This window comes from Nymphalis io, chromosome 15 (genome assembly GCF_905147045.1).
Source record: "Nymphalis io chromosome 15, ilAglIoxx1.1, whole genome shotgun sequence".
Taxonomy (NCBI): Eukaryota; Metazoa; Arthropoda; class Insecta; order Lepidoptera; family Nymphalidae; genus Nymphalis; species Nymphalis io.
The window spans coordinates 6,461,739-6,483,250 of NC_065902.1; the positions used below are offsets into that span (position 1 = coordinate 6,461,739).

The following is a 21,512-nucleotide window of genomic DNA, read 5'->3' on the forward strand; positions in this document are numbered from 1 at the left end:
AATATAATACAAGTAATGTAAGGGTCCTCCAGACCGATTTCGGCCACGGCGCCAATCTCAATAGAGATTAGCCAACTGCGCAGGACATATTAAAGTGCACAAGTGTGTGCAAAAACACAGGTACACTCTCTATTCCCTAACTCTCATAATCCGATGGGACCGGAAAGAGTTCAGGCGCAGGTCCAACGGCTTTACGTGCTTTCCGAGGCATGGGAGTTTACACACTACCAACTTCTAGACTCCGGGCTGCTACTGACAATTTTTGACAGAAAAACCCAATAACTTTTATTGGCCCGACTTGGGATTTGAACCCAGGACCGGACAGGTCTGCGTCCTTTCATTTAGCCACTTGACTAGATCAACGAGGCAGTCAATAATATTTATATGACAGAATTGATGGTGATGCCTGATGGCCGAAATCTGTCACGGCGGCAAATCTCAAGAAAGATTAGTCAACTGCGCAGGACATATTATAGTGCACAAGTGTTTGCGCAAACACAGCGCTCTCTATTCCTTTTCTTATAATTCGATGGGATGACGATCCGACACGACCGAGAGAGTTCAGGCGCATGACCAATGGCTTTACGTGCTTCTATTGAGAATCTTCGACAAAAAAACGGAATAATTTTTTGTCAGTCCGATCCAGGGCGGTTTCAACCCAGGGCCACGGGAACTGCGACCTTTTATCTAGCCACTAGACCAACGAGGCAGAGATAAAAAGTAACAAGTGATTCATTGACAATAGTTCAAGCCCTATAATGATTACTAATAATCTTTATTTAGCAAATTGCGTGATGGAACGTCACTAAGACGCGCTAGCCGATGTTGTTCCGGAAATAAAATGTAAATTAATAACATTCTTATCTATTTTCCAATACCACTACAGTAACTCACCGGAAGCCATTGCAATATGTGTTATTGTGCATATACATTTGTTTTAAGATCATTTCAGATCTTTGGTTGTATAAAAAGTGCCCCCTTATGTAATTAGCGTAAGTTGGCTAATAAATAAAATAAATCATCTATACTCATATTGCACTCCGATTTAACGAAGAAAACAATAAATAAAATCTATTACAACACATGTTTTTATAACAATGGTTAATTTACCGCACTCCACACACGTTGGTAGTTTTTAATTGGACCATCAAATATAATTAAGCTTAAATATTGAATAAAGAATATTGAATTAAGATACGGTTTCTTTCGTTATTGATATTGATAACAATGACTAAATTCTTTAGTATCGTTATTTGTATATTAGTGTAGCCCCTGGTATGTATTGCAATTAGACGATTTTAGCTAGTCTTACATAACTGTTAAAAATAACTATAAGTTTCGTCACATTGACCGACTGAACATTTCATGCGTTACCGCCGCACTCGCAGTCGTTACAAATCACTGCTTTGCTTCGCGCCACAAATTTTCGCGCTTGCGATTGGTTGGTTGAGATGGCGTGATGTGGGTAAACGGGCGGGTGTGTGTGTCGCTATTCGCGTAGTATCTGCTACAGGCGAAGGTGCTGCCCTCGCCTCGCTATACGTTTGCGTTTATTATATGTACGAATGACGTAGCGAGGCGTAATGTCACGCCACGAATACTGACGTACATTTCAAAAAGAAATGAAGGTCACGCGTACTTAAGCATATTATTATGGATTTAGGCGAATCATCATAAATTACTTATTATCAATTATTGTCGTTCTATCACTGACCATAGGTTTACAAAAACGCTAGAAACACTAGGTCAGTGTAAATTACCATGAGCTTGAATTTATGTTTATTTTGCATATTATTATGATTATAACAGTCTGTTGCTGCTGTATTAATTATTATTACTTATACTTAATAATTCGCACCTACCAACATAATATACATAAGTTATTACTCCTATGTCGTTAAAATTACATTGAAGAAGTATTTAATTATTTCGAGAATTATTTGTTGTTATCAAAAGTCTGTCAAAAGTTGTTATCAAATACTTAAAGTATCCTAGTTCGTCTTCAATTTTTTTTTAACAAGAGACTTGTATCTTGCTTAACGTCGTAGAGTATCCTTATCGTAAAATTGCCAAATATTTACCTACGCTAGCGATGTTACACGGTGCGGATAATTTGAGTATAGTTAAACAAAATAGGTATAATATCTATAATAAATATATACCTAATGTTTACTAATACTGTGTCCTTTTTTTAATATATTATGTTGGAGGAAAACTAAATCGGATATTTGTATAAAATTTAATGTGTTTTTACTAACAAGGCAATAAAGTATAAACCATTTATTAGTTTGGCTTGCTTCTTCTACGACTACGTTATAATATAACAGTCTAGATTGCGGTCAAGGACAAACCTTTATTCCGTAAAAAAATACCAATCCGAACTTCCTTCGAGTACAGCAAACTCCCCATACCATTAACTTTACGATACCCGCATCGTGCTCGTTTCCAATACTTCAAGATAGCAATGTAGGCCTACGTAATTGGAAAAAATCTTCAGTGAAAGCTTATACTTTGCTTTCATAAATCTAATCAACGATTAAATCGCTTGTTGACTTTCTATCTACAATTACTTCTTGCGAACACTATTTACGAATATATACATACACATAGGTTCCTACTTGGAGTTTTTCACTTTCTCCTCACATATGAATCACATACATATTTCCATTCAATTCCATTTTCTTTACAGACTTCATTTTGATGTAAGTAATTTCACTTCATGATGTATTATTTAACTTCTTGTAATTGTTAAGCTTAATATCCATTGAGTTATTGATGTTTGTAGAGGCAATAAAAATTCATTCAAAAATATCAATAAAAAATTCATAATAAAGTATAATTTTGCTACCTATAATTAATCCTCTTTATAAATATAATAAAATGCACTGTAAATAATTTAATTACTTGAAAACAAACAACTAGATATTATTGCAGCGAAGCTGTAATGTAATCGTTAAAATATGAATTTATACAGTAAAAAAGTTACAAAAAGTATTTTAATAATCCAAGTCATTGTAACGATTGAAGCTTTTGTTGTTTGATTATATAGGTCTAGGGGCGATCAAGAAACGTAAAAAAAATCGTATATGACGTGTAAAGATGGGGTATCGCTCGAAAATAATAGCACAAAACAGTAGGGACGAATGAAAGAGATTATTTATAGTCATGTCCAAATACAGCAGTTGGAAGTATAGATAAATGTATAGAATATTATAAATTGTCTATCACTCAAACAGTCTATTGCTCACAATAGCTAGAAAGGTTTCCCCTTCGAATATTATAATTTTTGTTTTTATAATATATTATGAATTAAGTAAGTCTCTGTCCAGGTCAAATATATTTTTGACTGATAAAATTGGTTAGAAAGTACCAAAGACATTTGTTCGGGTCATTTTATTCCTTTAGGCTTGTTTCATAAGTGTATGTATTGTAATACAGTAATAGTCAATATTATGACCACACTCGTGTAATAACTATTTCTCCTGAGTAACACGCTACCAGAAACGGAATAAACCTAACTTATGAGTTTTAATAGTTCCGCTCAAGTGGTCTTCTATATAATTTACGTCTTAAGTTGTCATCTGTATATCTGTTTGTGTAATTTATAACGCACTTTTTTATACGACTTAAAAAAAAAGTAATCTTCTCTTCTTCCGACGTATGTTTGTGTGTGTGATATTTTTTCATATAGTTTGTGTATCGACCGATTTTATTCGGGTAATATATATACTATGTAAAATAATAAGTAAGGTACTTGTCTTATTTACATATATATATTTATATATAACTGTGCTTATGAGATATTATGAGAAGGAGACGTTTCCATTAAAAAAATATAATATAAATATTATTAGTTTTATATTTATTTTATGTAGGATGACATGCGGATTACTAAATGTAGGGTACGTGTTATGTAACAATGACAAAGTTATAAATGTTTTATTTATTCAAGCTTATGTTATCGGTCGTTTATATTTGTAGTACAAACTATAACCGCTCCCATCCGTCCGTACAATATATAATATTTGCAAAATAAATCGTAACATATTTATTTGTATTTTTTTAATACTTTAAAAGCAAACTTGACGGGATTATGAAATGCATTTAGATAGCCTTATCTATTATTTTATCAACGATGAATATTGATTTTGATACTTGTCGAATTTCGTTACGTTATTCGTTCGAAAATTATCTTACATGTGATTTTGGTTTGCATTATAATCATAATGGATCCACTTTACTTTAATTGAACATGAGTGTGCTATGTTTATAATTCTCTATACAAGTTACGGTTACTTTCATATTGTTATATTTCCAAGTAACCTCAACTGGTTTCATGTTGGTCTGAGAGACTAAGTATCGCTGCGTTTTTGTGACTTACTTTAAGTATTTTTTAAGTTATATGTTAAATATGTTACTTTTAACAAAGTATGTGTAATACTTTAATATTGAATAAAGTTATTCGAATAATTGTACAAGATGAAAGCAAAGATGATAAACTATTTATTTATTTTATCTAATATAAAAATAAATTATTTATTATTATTTGATAACTTGTTATTGCATTCAAGGGTTTTGTTTAATTGTCAATCCGACTGTCAGCATGAAGGTAATTTTATTTAAGACCCACTGAAGCGTACGCTAACCGTTGTCTCAAAGGATTTGGTTTTTTTAATCTAACAGCACTCAAGTGGAAGCAGACAAGCTTAATATAAAAACAGGTAAAACATAAACGAATGATGCAATCAACAAAAAATAAAACAATATTCAAAATCGTGTTCCGGTTGCGAGTGTGGCCACTCACCCTGCCAAGGTCACTTTTAAGGTTGCACGCTACTTTGCAATAAATAAAACTACTGACGATTACATGAGTGTGCGATGGTGAATTCATATGTTTATAATTACATAAACGACAAAACATTTCATAGCCTTTTCTCTTTTTGTCAACGTTTTTGTTTGGTAGATATCGAAGAGCTTTAGTGATGTTATCAATAAAAAATATCGGAAAAATAAAACAAAACACGCAAATTCAAATATATGTCTCACTTAAATTTTCAACAACGATGATTGTCAAATTTCGACCACTGAAGTATTATCACATTTAACTATAGACCGTTCTTGAACAGTTGTTGTTTTGATAGTTAGTTCATTCGATACACTGAGGCATACATAATTGTAATGATTTCATAAAAAGCTATTTGCTAATTTTTTTTTCAAAATCACAGATATAACATAATATTCAATAACGTTTAAGAACATTGCTTTAAGTAGCACTCGACCGGAGAACACATGTCTTTACTTAAGAAATTCCGATGCGTTGTCGAAACGGCCACTTGAATGTTTTAAGGTATGAGAGGCATCTACTAATATATTCTCTTTACATGGAAATGAAATGCTTAGAATCTTTTGAATAATTTTCATCGATGTTAAATTTATGATTATAGAGTGCGCGTTCACATATGTCACTTAGCTTAAAATTATTTAGACTTTAGGTACATCATTTTACAAGCTCTTCAAGGTCTAATCTTGCAACAGACGTTAAACTAGTTTCACTAAACCGATTAAGCTGAAATTTTGTAATATTAATTTCAAAATTCCAACCAATAGTGTATTAATGTTCAATTAGTGTAAATTAATTAGATACCAGTAAATACGTTCTTCAAACGCTACATTATGTTATTCATTAGGTAATAAATTTTAATGTATTCTTGTCATTTGACAAGTGTATTTTTTTAAATATGTAGACCGACCGGCAAATGGGTGACCTGATGGTAACTAGTCACCACCGCCTTTAGGGACTTTCACTTTTATACTTTATTGTACATCACAAACATTAAAAAAGAAAAAAAAACATAACACATGGATACAACCTAATTATCACAGCTTTGGCGGTTAGATATTGGCATTGTAAGAAATATTAGAAATCCTTTACATTGTTAATGAGCGTCAACCTTGAGAACACTGGCTAACTCACCCAATCGGCCGTGCACAAAGCCAAGTAGATTGTAATATTATTTTATTGGAAATAGCATATTGAATATCCAAAATAATTCTAACTCAATGTTTTCTTTCAGGCGTACTTGGAGATGTCAAAAAAGAGTTTTCCATTCGTGATGACGAAGCCGGATTTCTGCAGACGGTGTTCGTCATCGCCTACATGGTGTTCGCTCCCATTTTCGGCTACATGGGCGATCGTTTCTCGAGGCGGACGATAATGGCCTTCGGTGTCGCGCTTTGGTGCATCACAACATTCATAGGGTCATTTATAACTGTGAGTATATTATATAAGAAGATTAATATAAATTATTCAATATAAGATGCATTTTCAAAACTTTAAATATACAGAAGTTATTAGATAATTAATAGGTAAATGTCGATATTTAAAATAATGTCATTATAATCTTAACGCTACAAAATTAAATTTAAATTATTATTATAATTAGGGTAAATAAATGTATATTGTCGTAAGTTTTTGATATTGGCTAACATAAAAATCAAATGAACTGCATTAACACTTCGTATGTGTGTATAAGACCCACGCCACACAATTATTTTTTTTAATACACATAACTATATATTAGTACACATAGTATTAAAAAAAAATAATTTGATTTTCGTTTAACAGAACTTTTACCTGTTCGCGTTCTTCCGTGGATTGGTGGGAATCGGTGAGGCGTCGTATTCCACGATAGCGCCTACCATTATAAGTGATCTCTTCGTCGGTAACGTCCGGTCTAAAATGCTTGCATTCTTCTACTTCGCCATACCCGTCGGAAGGTAAGAATATATATAGATTCTCATATCATCACATTTTTGCTCTTTGTACATTTATATACTTTGTAAGATATTTAGGTATGTGCAGCAATTATCTGTCCTATCAAGTCGTATAATACCGTTAAGTGAGGTTAATTTGAAGATCGGTGATGTAATTGCTTCTCCATAGTAATTGACGAGGTTAAAGTGTAGATTTATCGGCGATAATTGCATGATATTTATGCTTTCTTGTATATCAAGGTTATTTAAAGTATACATCTTATCTTGGTTATAATGTAGAAAGACTCTCGTAAAATAAACCCGTTCTTGTACTTTACTAATTATTACTAGGTAAAATCAAGCTACACTTAATTTTTGTATTGGTTAAGAATAATTTTAAGAAAGGTAATAAGCATAATTGGCTAATGGTGATATATGAACAACTTCGCCCATAGATACTGGCATTAAACGCATTACACAGTCAATATGCCGCCGACAACTTGATTGAAGATATTACCTTGATTGTTTCTTATATTACACTGGCTGACACCCTTCCAGGCCATAGAAAAATTGGTGAACCATCATTGTTAATCAATTTATTTTAAAAAGTCTAGTTATGGGTAGTACAATTTATTCAACAATATATATTATTAAATAATATTATAATTAAGCGTTTTTTTTGTTTATCCTGCTTTACGCAGGAACGAATCGACGTGAAATATACGATAGAAATACTATAAAGACTCTTTGTCGTTGAAAATTATACGGTTGCAAAGCTGCGGCTAAAAAGCAATACCTACCTATACCTATAACCTACCTATAACCTACAAAATAGATTTAGCAATTTATATTTTTATTTACATTTTTATGCATTATACAATATATTAAGATTCATGAAATTAGAAATTAAAGTTTTTGTACAAGAGAATCGGCACCATTACGCTTCGCTAACATTTTGTATCCGTGGGTAAATTATATAGTTGTGTTAATATTAATATTAGTAAAAAATATAGGAGGTTTCTAAATATGTGAATAAATTCATTTTGAAACTGCGGCAAATCTACCGAGGTCGTCACCTCTATTATATATTATTATAATTATAATTTTTTTTATGGGAAAATAAAATGAAGATTTTTTAATAATTAATTGAATTTTTATCACCTTGGCTAATCTATAATAGTCAGGAGGTATTACAGTGACACTCTTTTAGCTAAGTCTTATTGTTTAATGGATAGACAGTTTAACACGATCTTAATTTCTGTAAAGCCGTGCTCTAAAAATTTACGTGCTCTCTCAGAGGCATAGTAGTTTAACAATGCCAACTTCCGTTTTGACCCAACCAACCAATTCAACGGCGTTTGAATCCAGCGCCTTGACACCTACAGCCTCATAAGCTAGCTACTAAACTAGATAGGCCCTCAGTGCTATATTCTCAGGTTTTATAATGGATAAGGAATTTTCCTTGTTTTATATAAATAGGTACAGATCATTTACCCAACAGCAAATCGTTGACACAGAAGTTACTAACGGGTCGGTAGACGATAAACTCATGCCGGACGTATGCAAAAATATACTGATCTCAGTGGAATATTATGAGCACAGATTGCCGCGCGATTGATAATGAATGAACGTAATAAGATTTATCGATCTAATTATAGCTTAATTAGTCAGTCGATAAAATAATTCATTCACGCATCAATTAATCAAATTAGTGCTTGTTTTGGCTACGAAACGTGTAACTTGATTTTGATATTTATCATGTATAGTAATAAAAAAAACATCTGTTTTTGTATACATAGATTATTTATATAACATTGTAAATTTTTTTTGCGTTGATAAATTTATAAATATTATCGTCTCGTATCGATTATATGTTAATTGTTGTGTTTATTCTGACTAGTTGTTTTTATGTAGATGTATATTTTTTTATTATTTCCATCCGAACGTATAAGTACCCATAGAAATAATTTAGTTTTCATCCATACATTGTCCATTGTACTAATTAATTGACTGCCTTACCGATTTAGATTCTAGAGTTTAGTTTGTAGGTTCGCTCCCGTGGTCCTGGACTCAACCTGTGTCGGCTTAAAAGTTATTGTGTTTTTTTGAAAGAAATTTTCAGTAGCACCCCGACGACTAGTTGGCAGTGTTTCTGTGCATTTTCGTGCCTAGAAGCTTACGTGTCATCGTTGGCCCCGTTTCTGAACTCTCTTCGTTGAGATTATCCGTTCCATAGTTTTATATATCCTGGGACATTTTTCACACACGGCCATCTGATACCAAATTAAGCTTGTACAAAGCTTGTGCTATGGAAACCAGACAACTGATATACTACATATATTACTTTTCTTTTGTAAATACATACTTATATAGATAATTACACCCAGACTCGGGACAAACAGACATGTTCATGCACACATGTTCCGGGTGGGAATCGAACCCACAACCTTCGGCGTGAAAGGCAAGTATCTACCAACCACGCCAACCGGCTCAACCGCTTATGGAGTGAAGGAATAGAGAATACTCTTTGCGCACACACTTGTATACTATGATATGTCCTGCGCAGTTGGCTGTTCTCCTCTGAAATTGGCTGAGGTTACATCGACCAGGAGGACATTATTATAATGTACTCTAGACTACTTTTACCTGTAAAACTCAGCTTTTGTGCATTCAAATAAAAAGTAACGTGTTTGTATCACTTATGTCGCTCTCCGATCCGTACTCTATGTGAAAAATCACGTCGATCTGTTGCTACCTGTTAGAATGGAAAAACAACAAAGAGAAAGACATATTCGTATTTATAATATTAATAAAGATTAGTGACTTGCCGAGGTTAATTAAAATATACTTTGAAAATGTACAGTTTAATGATAATTTTGTTATTAAAAGGGTTTGATGATATTTCATACATATTGCAAACTTTCACTGTATTATGCAAGTAAAATTGATCTCTGCACCACAACGTACGGCACGGTGTAACATAATCCACGCTTAATACGAGACCATAGTCTATTCATCTGTGAAATTTTATTGCATTCGATTCGTTGGGTTTCGTGTTAACGTCCATCTTACTTACATTATAATACAATGTGACCATCGCGTCACGTAAGCGTCATATTAGTAGGAAAATGTACAATGAACCAAATTTATATCAGTACTTTTCAACTATCCGGACGCGCCTACTTATTAAACAGAGTGTTCGCGCGTTGTGGAGTTAACACTGAAATCGTTTTGACGTTGATATTTATTTGATCTCAACTTTTTGTATAGTAACGGCCTTTTAGTCTTGTAGCTACTGTCATATAATAAATGCCGGATTCGGTGTAAAACAACCTGGAGTTGAACAAGCCGATTCTACTAACAATTTTTTATTGTATCGCAATCGAAACGAAACTTAATCGTTTAACCGTTTTTCTATTCTATTATTACAAAAATCAAGTTGCGTTTCGGTCGAAGTTGGTTCGGAATAGAATCAGCATCTTATCGTAATTGAATGAATTAATAGAATTGGCCCTTATTTTGATATATACTCATGTTGTTGAGAGCACGTAAAGCCGTTGGTGCTGCGCCTGAACTCTCTCCGCTTGTATCGGATTACTGTCCCAGCGGATTATGAGTATGGAGTACGTCTGTGTTCGCGCACTATAATAATTATCATGTATTATCCTGTGAGTGTTTGAGATTGGCCGATGTTCTCCAAATCAGCTAGGGGGATATTATTATGATAACTATGATAACAAAGAACCTCGTCATTCTATGGATTCAGAATATATAAATATTGTGAGAATCGTGAAACGTGTAGGTACCACCTAATTGTTGTGTTCCGGTTCGAATGGTTAATATTTCATATATTGCCAATGCCACTAGGCGGTGGGGACCAGTTACCATCATGATGATGGCGCCTTTGCCAGTTCATCTTTCTGTTTCATAAAAAAATGTTATTTTTTAGCGTTAAAAATAAAACCCTATTTTATTTTATACTATGAATTGTTCGGAGTATTATGTTTTTCTTTATTATTTTCCCGGAAATATACATGTTTTAAATATAATATATTATCACATTGGAAAATCCGAAATAGTTATGGTATTTAGTTTAGGTATGTTTTCTTATATGATGTTATTTACCTATCGTGTGGCTTAGTAATTTCAATACGACAAAAACCCCTTTTTTATAACATGTTATAAGCATTTATTATTTTAAATATAAAGGCTATCAATAATAATATTATTTCGTTCTAACAATGAAACTATCTACTCTTAATAAGTGCGCTACAAATCGAAATGACGCCTAAAGTAATTTATATTTTTCTGTTATTTTCAGCGGTTTCGGCTACATTGTTGGGTCGGTGGCGGGTGCAGCGGCGGGAAACTGGCGATGGGGTTTGCGTGTAACCCCCTTCCTAGGGGTTATAGCTGTAGGACTCATCGTGTGGGTTATGGAAAACCCCGAACGGGGTCAGGCCGAAGAGAGTCGAATGAAACCTACATCGTATGTGGATGACCTGAAAGCACTCATGAGGAAGTACGTTGCTGTTAATTTTAATTTATTTATCTTAAAATATAAATACGAGTATGTCGTCACAAAAAAACAATGGGTTAACCTCCGATTGCAAATTCCTAACCATGGCGATAGCCGATAAGTTGTCTCGTGCTTCATTATTATTATTTATTGTTATTGTTAATTTATTAATTAGTGTTAATAATTCATTTTGTACTCAGCGATTAAGAAAAACAAATGAGGAAATTGAGTCGCATAGATATTCTGCCATATCGATAATTTATTAATGTTGCTTGCGATTTAGCAAACTTATTATTATTATTATAATCGTTTCTAATCATCTTAAGAATGAGGGGGAACTTTATCCAGATGAACATTTACAGGCTGTAATGTGTCTTATTTTAAGTAAACGGTAAAAAAATGGTTGTAACGATGTTAAAGAATGGAATGAATGTATTATTCCAGTCCGTCGTTCATGCTGTCGACATTAGCGTTCACGTGCGTGGCGTTCGTGACGGGTGCGCTGGCGTGGTGGGGACCGCAGTTCATATTCCTGGGACTCAGCATGCAGCCTGGCGTCGATATCACTATAGAGAGGTGAGCCCTCATCGTATACACACGACTAACTGCATTGTGCTCAAGTGTGTGCATAAAGACTGCACTCAACTCTCTTGCTATCGTCGTCCAATCCGACGCTACCGAAAAGTACGTAAAGCTGTTGTCGATAACCGAGTCACGTCATACTTCCTAAGTAATTTCATACCGGGAATTTTCCAATAGAAAACCATTTTAATTTGAATTGGCCTGACCGAGGTTTGAATCAAAGACAACACTGTATGCAGCCTTTTAAGCCACCAGATCAACGAGGCAGTCGTAAAGATAATAAATAAATCACGCCAAATGCCACTGAATTATGATTTTTTTGCGAATACTTAAGAAAAGTTTAACGTAATTTATCTTCGTGAGGGCTTGTAACGAAGATAATATATTTTTTTACGTATAAAAACAATTAGATTGTCTTTGGCTTTCTATAGATATAAAATTATTATTTTACTAATTAAAAATCACAATAAAATTCATCAATATCCATCACTTACTTACCTAAGCTTAATGAGTACGAAGCAAGCGAGACAGATTGATAGAAAAATAATAACTAGACGATACGAGTGATAACAATTTTGATATAATTAATGTATATAATCTGTATATAACGGTCACCCTACATACACCCTAATATGGCGCTGTCATCAGTTCGCTGGATACAGTAACATATGGATGTTACTATTGACATAAAAATGATGCTTATTTAGTTATTATATTTAGTATTCAAAACACTTAAATTTATCTTTTTTTAATTTTTGTTCGGGCACATCAATCTACTTTCAGCATAAAAATACAATATAAAACATTCAACAGCTTTCGCTCATGACCGAAAAAACATATATTCGGAAATCTGATAAATGTATAATAAAAAATAAGGTATGTTTAAAAAAATGCTTGTGTTTGACTTTTTAGCTGGTAACACATATATAGTTCTTCAAAATACGTTATAATTTGTTTTTAACTGTTTCATTTCAATTAATTAAATAAAGTTAACAGGACGTTTAACAGTTGGTCCATCATGAATATTAGTACTGAAGGTCTGAAGGAAAGAACAAATAATATGTATTCAAAATGCAAGTAATATATATTTAACAGTCTTCAATTCATAAATAAAGAATAATGTGATTAGTTTAATTTCATTTGCATACGGAAGAACTGCCAGTGCGATTGTCACTACTCGTAAAAAAACAACTACCATCATTGTCTAAAAATCATGCGGGAGTTAAAAATTAAAGCGTCCACGAGGAATCATATAATAACCGCCTTAACCGGGCGGGCATGCACGTGGCAGCGTGTCGTACAAGTTCGGGCTGGTGGGCATGGCGGCGGGCGCGCTGGGCGTGCCGCTGGGCTCGGCGCTGGCGCAGCGCCTGCGCACGCGCGTGGCCGACGCCGACCCGCTCATCTGCGGGTTCGCGCTGCTGGTGTCCGCGCCGCTCGTGTACTTCGCGCTCGTGGCCGTGTCGCACGTGGCCGCGCTCTCCTATCTGCTCGTCTTCCTCGGCATGCTCACCCTCAACCTCACGTGGTCCATCGTCGCCGATGTCGTACTGGTGAGCGCCTCGCCCTCCGCGCGAGCCCTCCGGAGACGTTCCAATGAGATGCTGCACGACATGCCCCGTCTACCCTCTACTCATGTCTGTCTGCGATTTGACGACGTACCTCACCGTGCTTGAATCATACTAATACTAGTTAATTTTCATTCGCGCAATCGAGAGCATGACCATCGATTACTACTGACTACTTTTTGAGCCCATCGCTTGGAGTTTGCATAGACCTTAGGTTAAGTCGCTCACTAGAATATTCGTTCGTTCGAGGGGGTTAGCGGACGACCGTCATTCCGACAACCGTTTCATTAACAATTTCATTAAACTTACGCGCCAAACGTCGTCCGTCGAGACGCACGCGGGATGACGGTCGGCCGCTGACTGGGCGTCTCGCACAAGGGTGTCGTTGGTGTTCGGCGGCCTGACGATGGCGTCGGGGCTGGTGGGGGTGCCGCTGGGCGCGTGGCTGGGCGCGTGGCTGGTGCGGCGCTGGGGCCGCGCGCACGCCGTCATCTGCGGCACGGGGCTGCTGCTGTCCGCGCCCGCCATGGCCGGCGCCTTGCTGCTCACCGAGTCCTACTTCTACGCGCCCTTCGCGCTCATGTTCATTGGGGAGCTCGCTTTGAATCTCAACTGGGCCATCGTGGCCGATATGTCGCTGGTAAGATTATGATCGTGATCGTCCATGGTCGCTTTGAGATTTCTCTTTGGCTTTTGGTGGTTTGGCGTTTCTTATGAAGACCGATTCGATGATTGATGTCGAATGAAGTAATTAAAACGTAATGTGATCTTTAGTGGAACAATTAGTTTATCTATTTTTTTTTACCTAAAGATAATTCTCAAAGTTTGCCAATCTAGTAGTCAATACAAAGGATTCATTTAGCAGAAAGTAGTATTTGATTTGATTCCATTAAGTGTATGTTTATGATATGCTTGATCCGTTGCATGGGTTATCATTTATTATTTTAGTAGAAAGACTTATTTGCGCTTAGTATTGCATAAAATGTAAAATTTAAACAGTTAAAATTTTAGTTCATAATTATTATGTCATCAACTTTTTAAAACATTTATTCGAATATTAATGAAATGTTATTTCAAAACTCGGCGCAAGTAAATAATACATTACTGCCACCTTGTTCCTAGCATGTTTTCATTTTATTGCTTTGTATGCCATTGAAATCAGTCAGTCATGAGTACAACATATGTATAAAGGTTTTTAAGGGGACTTAAATAATAATATGTAAGAAAGCGTGAATTAGTATCTCATTGGAATGTTTCCTAAACAATACCGTGACTTGAAGGCTGGTTTCAATATTTTGTTTGCAAAACAGCGACATCTATTGGATATTGCATACAATTCTAAGCATATGTTGTTAGCCGATTTGCAAAGTACCTTTTATTTCTGTAACTTTTGCATAGATGGCGTATTTGTACTCCCGCTTAATTTAAATTCTTTGTTGAGAAAAAATAATATCTGTAATTATTTTTCTCATAATCATTTAAATTTAAATTATTTTAAATGCAATTAATTTTTTTTTATTGTAAATAGGATATTAGTTTACTTTTGTCTTTAGTTTATTTACATTTATATTTTCATTGCAGTATGTAGTTATACCACCTAGAAGATCAACAGCCGAGGCTTTCCAGATATTGATATCACATATGTTCGGGGATGCTGGAAGTCCCTACTTAGTAGGAGTGGTGTGTATATTATATATGAATATAAGAAAATTATTATGTAAATTATGGAATTACAATATATATGTTTTTCATTTTCAGATATCCGAGAGTTTAAAGAAGTCACTATCCCCATTACCATTCGAACCGCCAAGCCAAATTGTGCAATTTAAAGCTCTTCAATATGCTTTGTTTGTAACATGTTTCGTAGAAGTTATCGGTGGAATATTTTTCTTAATAACTGCCATTTACATCGTCAGAGATAAACTAAAAGTGGACAGAGCTATCGCAGGTTTGTTTCTTAATTAACCTAATACTATAAATTACTCAGCAACACATTTTGCATTTATTAAATGCTTATTAAGTATTTCTGTTAAATTATTTCTATTTTAGTATAGCTTTATAAATGAGAGTTTGTAGTTTGCTTTCATTACAAAATTTGAAACTTCACATTGTTTCAGTTGCTTCAAAAATTATTTAGCCTTGGTGAGTGTATAGGTTATGTGACTAAATGGATATAAAAGCATGGAGTCGCTTTTGAATTTATATAACGCACAAAAAATATTAAATATAGTATTTTTTTATAATTTTTTAATATTTTTTTTGCAGAAGCAGAAGCTCAAAGTGCTGAACCATCTCACAGTAACGCGCAAGAAGATAATATCGAGGGTGAATAGGACAAAGTGAATCATATTGCTCGTCAGTCGTATTAATTCAAACATGGATCTGTGGGAGCTGTGAACTTTCACACTGGTAAGATATATTTCGATAAAGCTACGGGAACGTTAATGTGTATAAATATACGGTATACCTCATATTATAACATAATTTATGATTCGATCGGAATATGATAAAGAAGACTGATTCGTAAATGCACAGCACTTGATCAAAGAGTATGCGTTATGGTAGTGAGATAGCTTAGACAGTTAAGGTTTTGGAAACTTGGCATCACATTACCTACTGGTTAGGATTAAGAAATGATGTGCCTGAAATGATTATTCAAAAATGTCTCGAATTATATAAAATTATTTGGATTAAATTATTTTACCAAAATAAGCCTAATGCCTGTTATTAGGCATTAATATTTATCTTCATTTGAAAAATCAAAGAAAATATAGTAGTAATAGTAGGGGAAATTGTATTTAAATTACCTCAAGCTCTTGTGACACAAGAAATAGATACAAAGTTTTGTTTTATTTATTTTGTTCATTTAATAAGTAATTTAATTTATGATAATTATTTATATATGCAATTTTGAATGGAAAGCTACTTAAGTGTTTGGAATAATCTGTTGTAGATATATTCATACAGTTTAACAAACTTGCCTTATAGAACTTCCATACTGAATAGTTTACATTTTAGGAAAAATATTATTATATAGAATATTCATAAATACCTCTAGTAGCCTCCAGGTTGTCAATTAAAGAGTTTTTGTTTGCGAGTTAAACTGTATAGAATATCAATCAAGACTGAATTGTTTGTTTAAAAATTCCTAATAATAATAAATTGTTTGTAAATATTGTGTAAAGTATGGAATTGAAAATAAATACATAATTTATTTTTCATGACTATTTTTATTGTACAACAATAATCCTCTTGTCATTATACATCATAAGAAGGAACATGATAAAAAACATGGCACATTTGGTGGGTTGGAGTGGTGTAAGAATTTGTCTTACACCATAAGCTTAATTAATAATCACAAAGTCTTTTAAATTTAATCAAACATTAACATTAAAACACTAAAATTTAAGAATAAAAGGGATCAATAACACTCTTAGATATTTAAATTGTCAAGTAAACAACAAAAATCAACAACATACATTGTAGTATCATCACAAATTGTATTCAAAGAACAATCACAAAACAATTGAGACACTTTAATTAAAATAAATCATTTAAAATAATTAGCATTAATAAAAAATAGTCACATTAGTTAGCACAAAATAATATAAATTTTTCTGAAATAGAAATGATCATCCAGCAAGATAGATCATCATCCATAATATAAAATTGATCAATCATGTGAGCAACAGCTATTAGTTGAACTTGTATCATTTACAATATCTATCTGAGGATGATAATCTACTCTTATTTTTTTTGGGATTGGTTCGCTTGAGTTGTAACTATCACTCAGGGCTCTCTTGCCGGTTGCTACTAGTCGTAGAACAGTGACCTTGTCCATATTTATATTTTCTTCGTCAGAATTAACAGATGATTCTGTGAGATAATTTTTTTCTTTTAACGCTTCTTGTGATAACAACCTCTCAATTCTTATTATAATATCTACATCCTGTAAATTGTAAGAAATCTTATTAATATTTTTATATATTAAAATTGATATTTGAGTTGTCAAAATTTTTGTATATTAAGCTTTTATGTTAAAGATTTTATTTTTATTTGATATTCTATGCGTTTTCGTATCGATTGAGTTTAATCTGTTCATAGTTTTCGATGTTTACATGAAGACCTATTGTAGGAATATAGAAATTTTATAATGGTGGCAAAAAATATTGGATTATTGTTTACGAAAAATATTAACGAAAAACTGTCACACGAAAGTTATTAGACATTTAGTATTAACATGAAAACAAAGATAATTTTTAAAGCTCTTAAAGTTTTCTAACTAATTATTTAAAAAAATTATGGATAATAAATAAAGTCATTAATAGTTGAAATATGTGTTATCGTTATTATTCTTAATTTTTTAATTGAAATTCTGTTCAAGAACAATTTCAATTCCTAATTACATATTATGACGGCGATGGATATCTTGAGGTGACTGCATGGATGTCTAGTGGCTAGTGTATAAGGCGGGAATATCCCTAGGTCTTGGGTTCAACTTTTTGTTTATAAATTATCCCATAAACTTTATATATGTATGTATATATTTTTGTATGTATAATTATGGTCAAATATATATATATCTATAAATGGTACTTAGGTAGGTAGGTAACCTGGAAAACTCTACTATGTGATAAGTAATTATGCATTTCTTTATGTGTGGTGTACAATAAAAAGTATCTATCTATATTAATATTTTTACAAACCTGCATCCAGGCATGATTAAGTATTTGCTCAAGGGTGATTCGCCTGTCAACCCTTACTGTTAGCATTTTTTTCATAAGCAGCTTGGCCTGCAAACTGACATGCTGCCAGTGTGAGTGCGAGAAACGATATTTTCCACTAAGTATTTGGTCTCTGAGTGAGATCTCCTTGTAGTCTGATGAGAAGGGCAAGTAGCCCACAAGGCTGGAAATTTTGCACAATTTATTTATTATATAAACTACTTACAAATGATGATGATGTATCTAAATGAAAAGTCATTCAAAAATGATTTTACTTATTTAAATTATTCTGGCTTATTTGTTCAACTAACCACACAAACAAAATGACGCCCAAGCTCCAAACGTCAACTTCTGGTCCATAACTATTTAATCCATTGGCTCTAAGCACCTCTGGAGCTAAATACAGGGGTGTCCCACACATGGTCTTCATGAAGCTGTCTTCACCAACAAACTTGCTGAGTCCAAAATCGGTTATTTTCACAATTGTTTCTTCTTCTTTACTCTCCAATAGCACATTTTCAGGCTGTTATAAAAATCAGTAAAATATCTTGCAGCAAAATTAAGAAAAAAACATCTTTAATACTAAATGTTAGTTGTATTTTAGACAACATATTAAGTTTTAATATTTAAATTATTTTTGTACTTACAATAATTTATATCTATACAAATAAAATTAAATATGCCTTATTTCAATTTTTTTAAATTAATATGGCTATTTGAGATACCAAAAGCCACACCACCATTATTATTTTATTTTACACTACCTCTGCTATTTACTAAATTCAATATTTTATATCAATAATTGAAATAAGCAGTACAAAATGGTAGATTTTGAAGGACAAACTGAATTTAACACTGGTAAATTAGAAACTTTTGCTAGTTTTAATAAATTCATCACCAATATAAATCTGATATTAACTACAATAAACATAAAAAGTTCAACTACTTATTTCCAAATTGGATAGTTGTAATATACTAATGTACAATTACTAATGACTAAATTTTTTAGTTATAGAGTACCCTAATTATTTAAAAGTTTTTTTTATATCATTAAGTGATGATACAAATCATAACAAACAAAACAGTTTGAATCATCATGGGGATAAAAGGTGTTTCAGAATAACTTTAATTCATATCTTGAATTATTAATATAAATATTAAAATATTTACTTTAAGGTCTCTGTGTGTGATGCCTTGAGAGTGAAGATACTTTACAGCTAACACCATTTGTCTGAAGAGAAATTTAGTCAGTCTCTCCGGAAGCTTCCCTAGCTTGGTGATTCTGTCAAATAGTTCTCCTCCTTGCATCAACTCCAGCACAATGTATACCGCATCATATGAATCGAACACCTCTTCAGTAGATATTATACATGGCTGAAAGTTTTTTTGTAAGAATTTTATAGCAAATTATTTCATTTTTTTTACAACCACATTACATTGATAGGTGTATTCTTAGTTCTACAACAACGGCATAGTTTATTCATGAGAAGATATTGTTTCATTTAACTCAATAATTATTACAAATACCAAAAAAGACAAACTACAATTTTTTTTTTAAATATTATATGCTGTTTATATTGTGTACATCAATAAATGGCTCATAAGATGTAAATTGGAAAAAACTTGCTCAATTTGCTACTGCTATTTAATAAACATGTAGTGTGGTAAATGCCTCCTTCAAAACAAAATCATTATAATGAAGCTTACATGTCTCAGAGCCTTCATTATGTTAATTTCATTCATAATTTTAGCTGGATCATTTAAATGATTTAGCTGTCCATTTGTCAATCTACTTTTTCTTATAACTTTCATTGCATGCTTAGAGCATTTAGTCTGAAAAACAAAATTACATTATATGAAATGTCATATTTTTATCTGGAACATCCATGCAATATTATATACTTTATTTTTTATATAACTTAAGAATACAAACTTTATTATACACTAATTTGACAATGCCACAAGCTCCTTGTCCTAAAATTCTGGAAATATAATATTTTTGTGATATTTCTTTGGGTACTTTATCTTGTTCATTTTTTAACAGATCTTTAAATAAAAATACTGAAAAAAAAAGTTTAAATAAAAAAGTAAAAAAAACAATAAAGTGACTAGAGGTTGAAAGTTTTATAAAGTGACATACTTTTTACAATTTGATGTGTTACCGATATCTCATCATTGTCATCTAGTACTCTGCTGTTTCCTTTTCCGATTATAACACCATTAATAAATGTTCCATTGTATGACATATCTGTTATGATTGCAGGACTAAGAGTTTCTCTAAAATTATAATACAATTTAGTCGATATTATTTTATTATAGTTTATATAGTACTGGTTTCAAGCCAACAGAGGAGTTAGGTACCCTATAGATGTCCTTTTCTGTGTCCTTGACAATGTGTATGCAAAATTTCGATTGAGTAGTTAATATGTGATAGTTTAACAAACAGACACACTTTTGCATTCATAATTTTATTAAGGTTTTTGCAAAACCTATCCTAGTAATCTAGTGTTTTGAGAAATATAATTAGAACTGAAATTATACTTACGATAAGTCTCTTCTAATAATAAAATGTTGTTTGCTAACATTTTTAATGATATTTTCTTTTATAATATCTTTTTTCATTACAAAGGTACATGTTAAACTTCTTCCAAGAGTGAATTCTGGATTAATAAGATCTAAAAAAATATATTAATATGAGCTGTTTTACATTGTTATTGTAATTATAGGTATATAAAATTAGCTAATGGAGATACTACTTAGTTTACCATAACAATTTTGCTCTCAATTTATTCAGTGGTAGGTAGATCTAAAATTTGTTGGTCTAATAGTAAGATTTTATAGCTTTTAAAATTAAACTTACCATAGTACTCGGGATTTTGTTTATTAGTATATTTCCAGCAATATTTTCCCGATGAAGAAACTTTAGTTGAATAAAGCCTTCCCCAAATATTTGGTATAAAAGACGGAGTGTTCGTTTGACTCCATTCGACTTGAGAATTTTGTGTTTGGGTTTGAGTATTTTCGCTATCATGTATTACATCGTCACCCATTTTGTTACAAATAAAATAATCTTGTTAAATAATGGAGAACAAGTACTCCACACTCAGCTAAAAAAAAGTTTGATTTGATTTGAGCGGCGGTAGCTGGCTTGACATAGACCATAGACATTATACAAATAACGAAGTTATGGATACACTAGTCGCAGCGTCTCACAAGTCATAGAGTATAGAGAGCGAGGTTAATAAAAACATCACATAGATATTCGTAAAGAAGTAGTACATCACTATGAATACGCTAAAGGCATAGTATAAATAGTGTTAAAAATCTTGGAGTTTTGAAAGTACCAGACATGTACAATAAATAAAC

The 21,512-nt window shown here is 32.7% G+C and overlaps 2 protein-coding genes across 4 annotated transcripts in view; one reads left to right on the top strand and one right to left on the bottom strand.

Annotated features, from left to right (window-relative positions):
* Positions 1 to 16,641, top strand: part of LOC126774002 (protein spinster) — a 31,237-nt gene extending 14,596 nt beyond the window's left edge. Inside the window, exons 2-10 of one of the 3 annotated variants that reach the window (XM_050495289.1) lie at positions 6,075 to 6,271; positions 6,626 to 6,777; positions 11,075 to 11,275; positions 11,717 to 11,848; positions 13,146 to 13,407; positions 15,004 to 15,102; positions 15,181 to 15,370; positions 15,540 to 15,564; positions 15,688 to 16,641. In XM_050495289.1, the coding sequence (XP_050351246.1) occupies positions 6,075 to 6,271; positions 6,626 to 6,777; positions 11,075 to 11,275; positions 11,717 to 11,848; positions 13,146 to 13,407; positions 15,004 to 15,102; positions 15,181 to 15,370; positions 15,540 to 15,559 (1,253 nt within the window). In that variant the 3' untranslated portion in view covers positions 15,560 to 15,564; positions 15,688 to 16,641. Of the gene's footprint in view, positions 1 to 6,074; positions 6,272 to 6,625; positions 6,778 to 11,074; positions 11,276 to 11,716; positions 11,849 to 13,145; positions 13,408 to 13,800; positions 14,063 to 15,003; positions 15,103 to 15,180; positions 15,371 to 15,539; positions 15,565 to 15,687 lie in introns of all 3 variants that reach the window. The other 2 variants (XM_050495288.1, XM_050495287.1) reach the window with 2 other exon arrangements.
* LOC126773997 (ovarian-specific serine/threonine-protein kinase Lok) lies at positions 16,639 to 21,299 on the bottom strand. The gene is made up of 9 exons (XM_050495280.1): positions 21,007 to 21,299; positions 20,692 to 20,821; positions 20,287 to 20,423; positions 20,080 to 20,207; positions 19,854 to 19,979; positions 19,317 to 19,520; positions 18,458 to 18,669; positions 18,129 to 18,330; positions 16,639 to 17,371 (listed from the first exon to the last, which is right to left on the bottom strand). Exons 1-9 carry the CDS (start codon positions 21,194 to 21,196, stop codon positions 17,096 to 17,098), a joined length of 1,605 nt encoding a protein of 534 aa, XP_050351237.1. The 5' UTR covers positions 21,197 to 21,299; the 3' UTR covers positions 16,639 to 17,095.
* Positions 21,300 to 21,512: the final 213 nt, after the last annotated feature.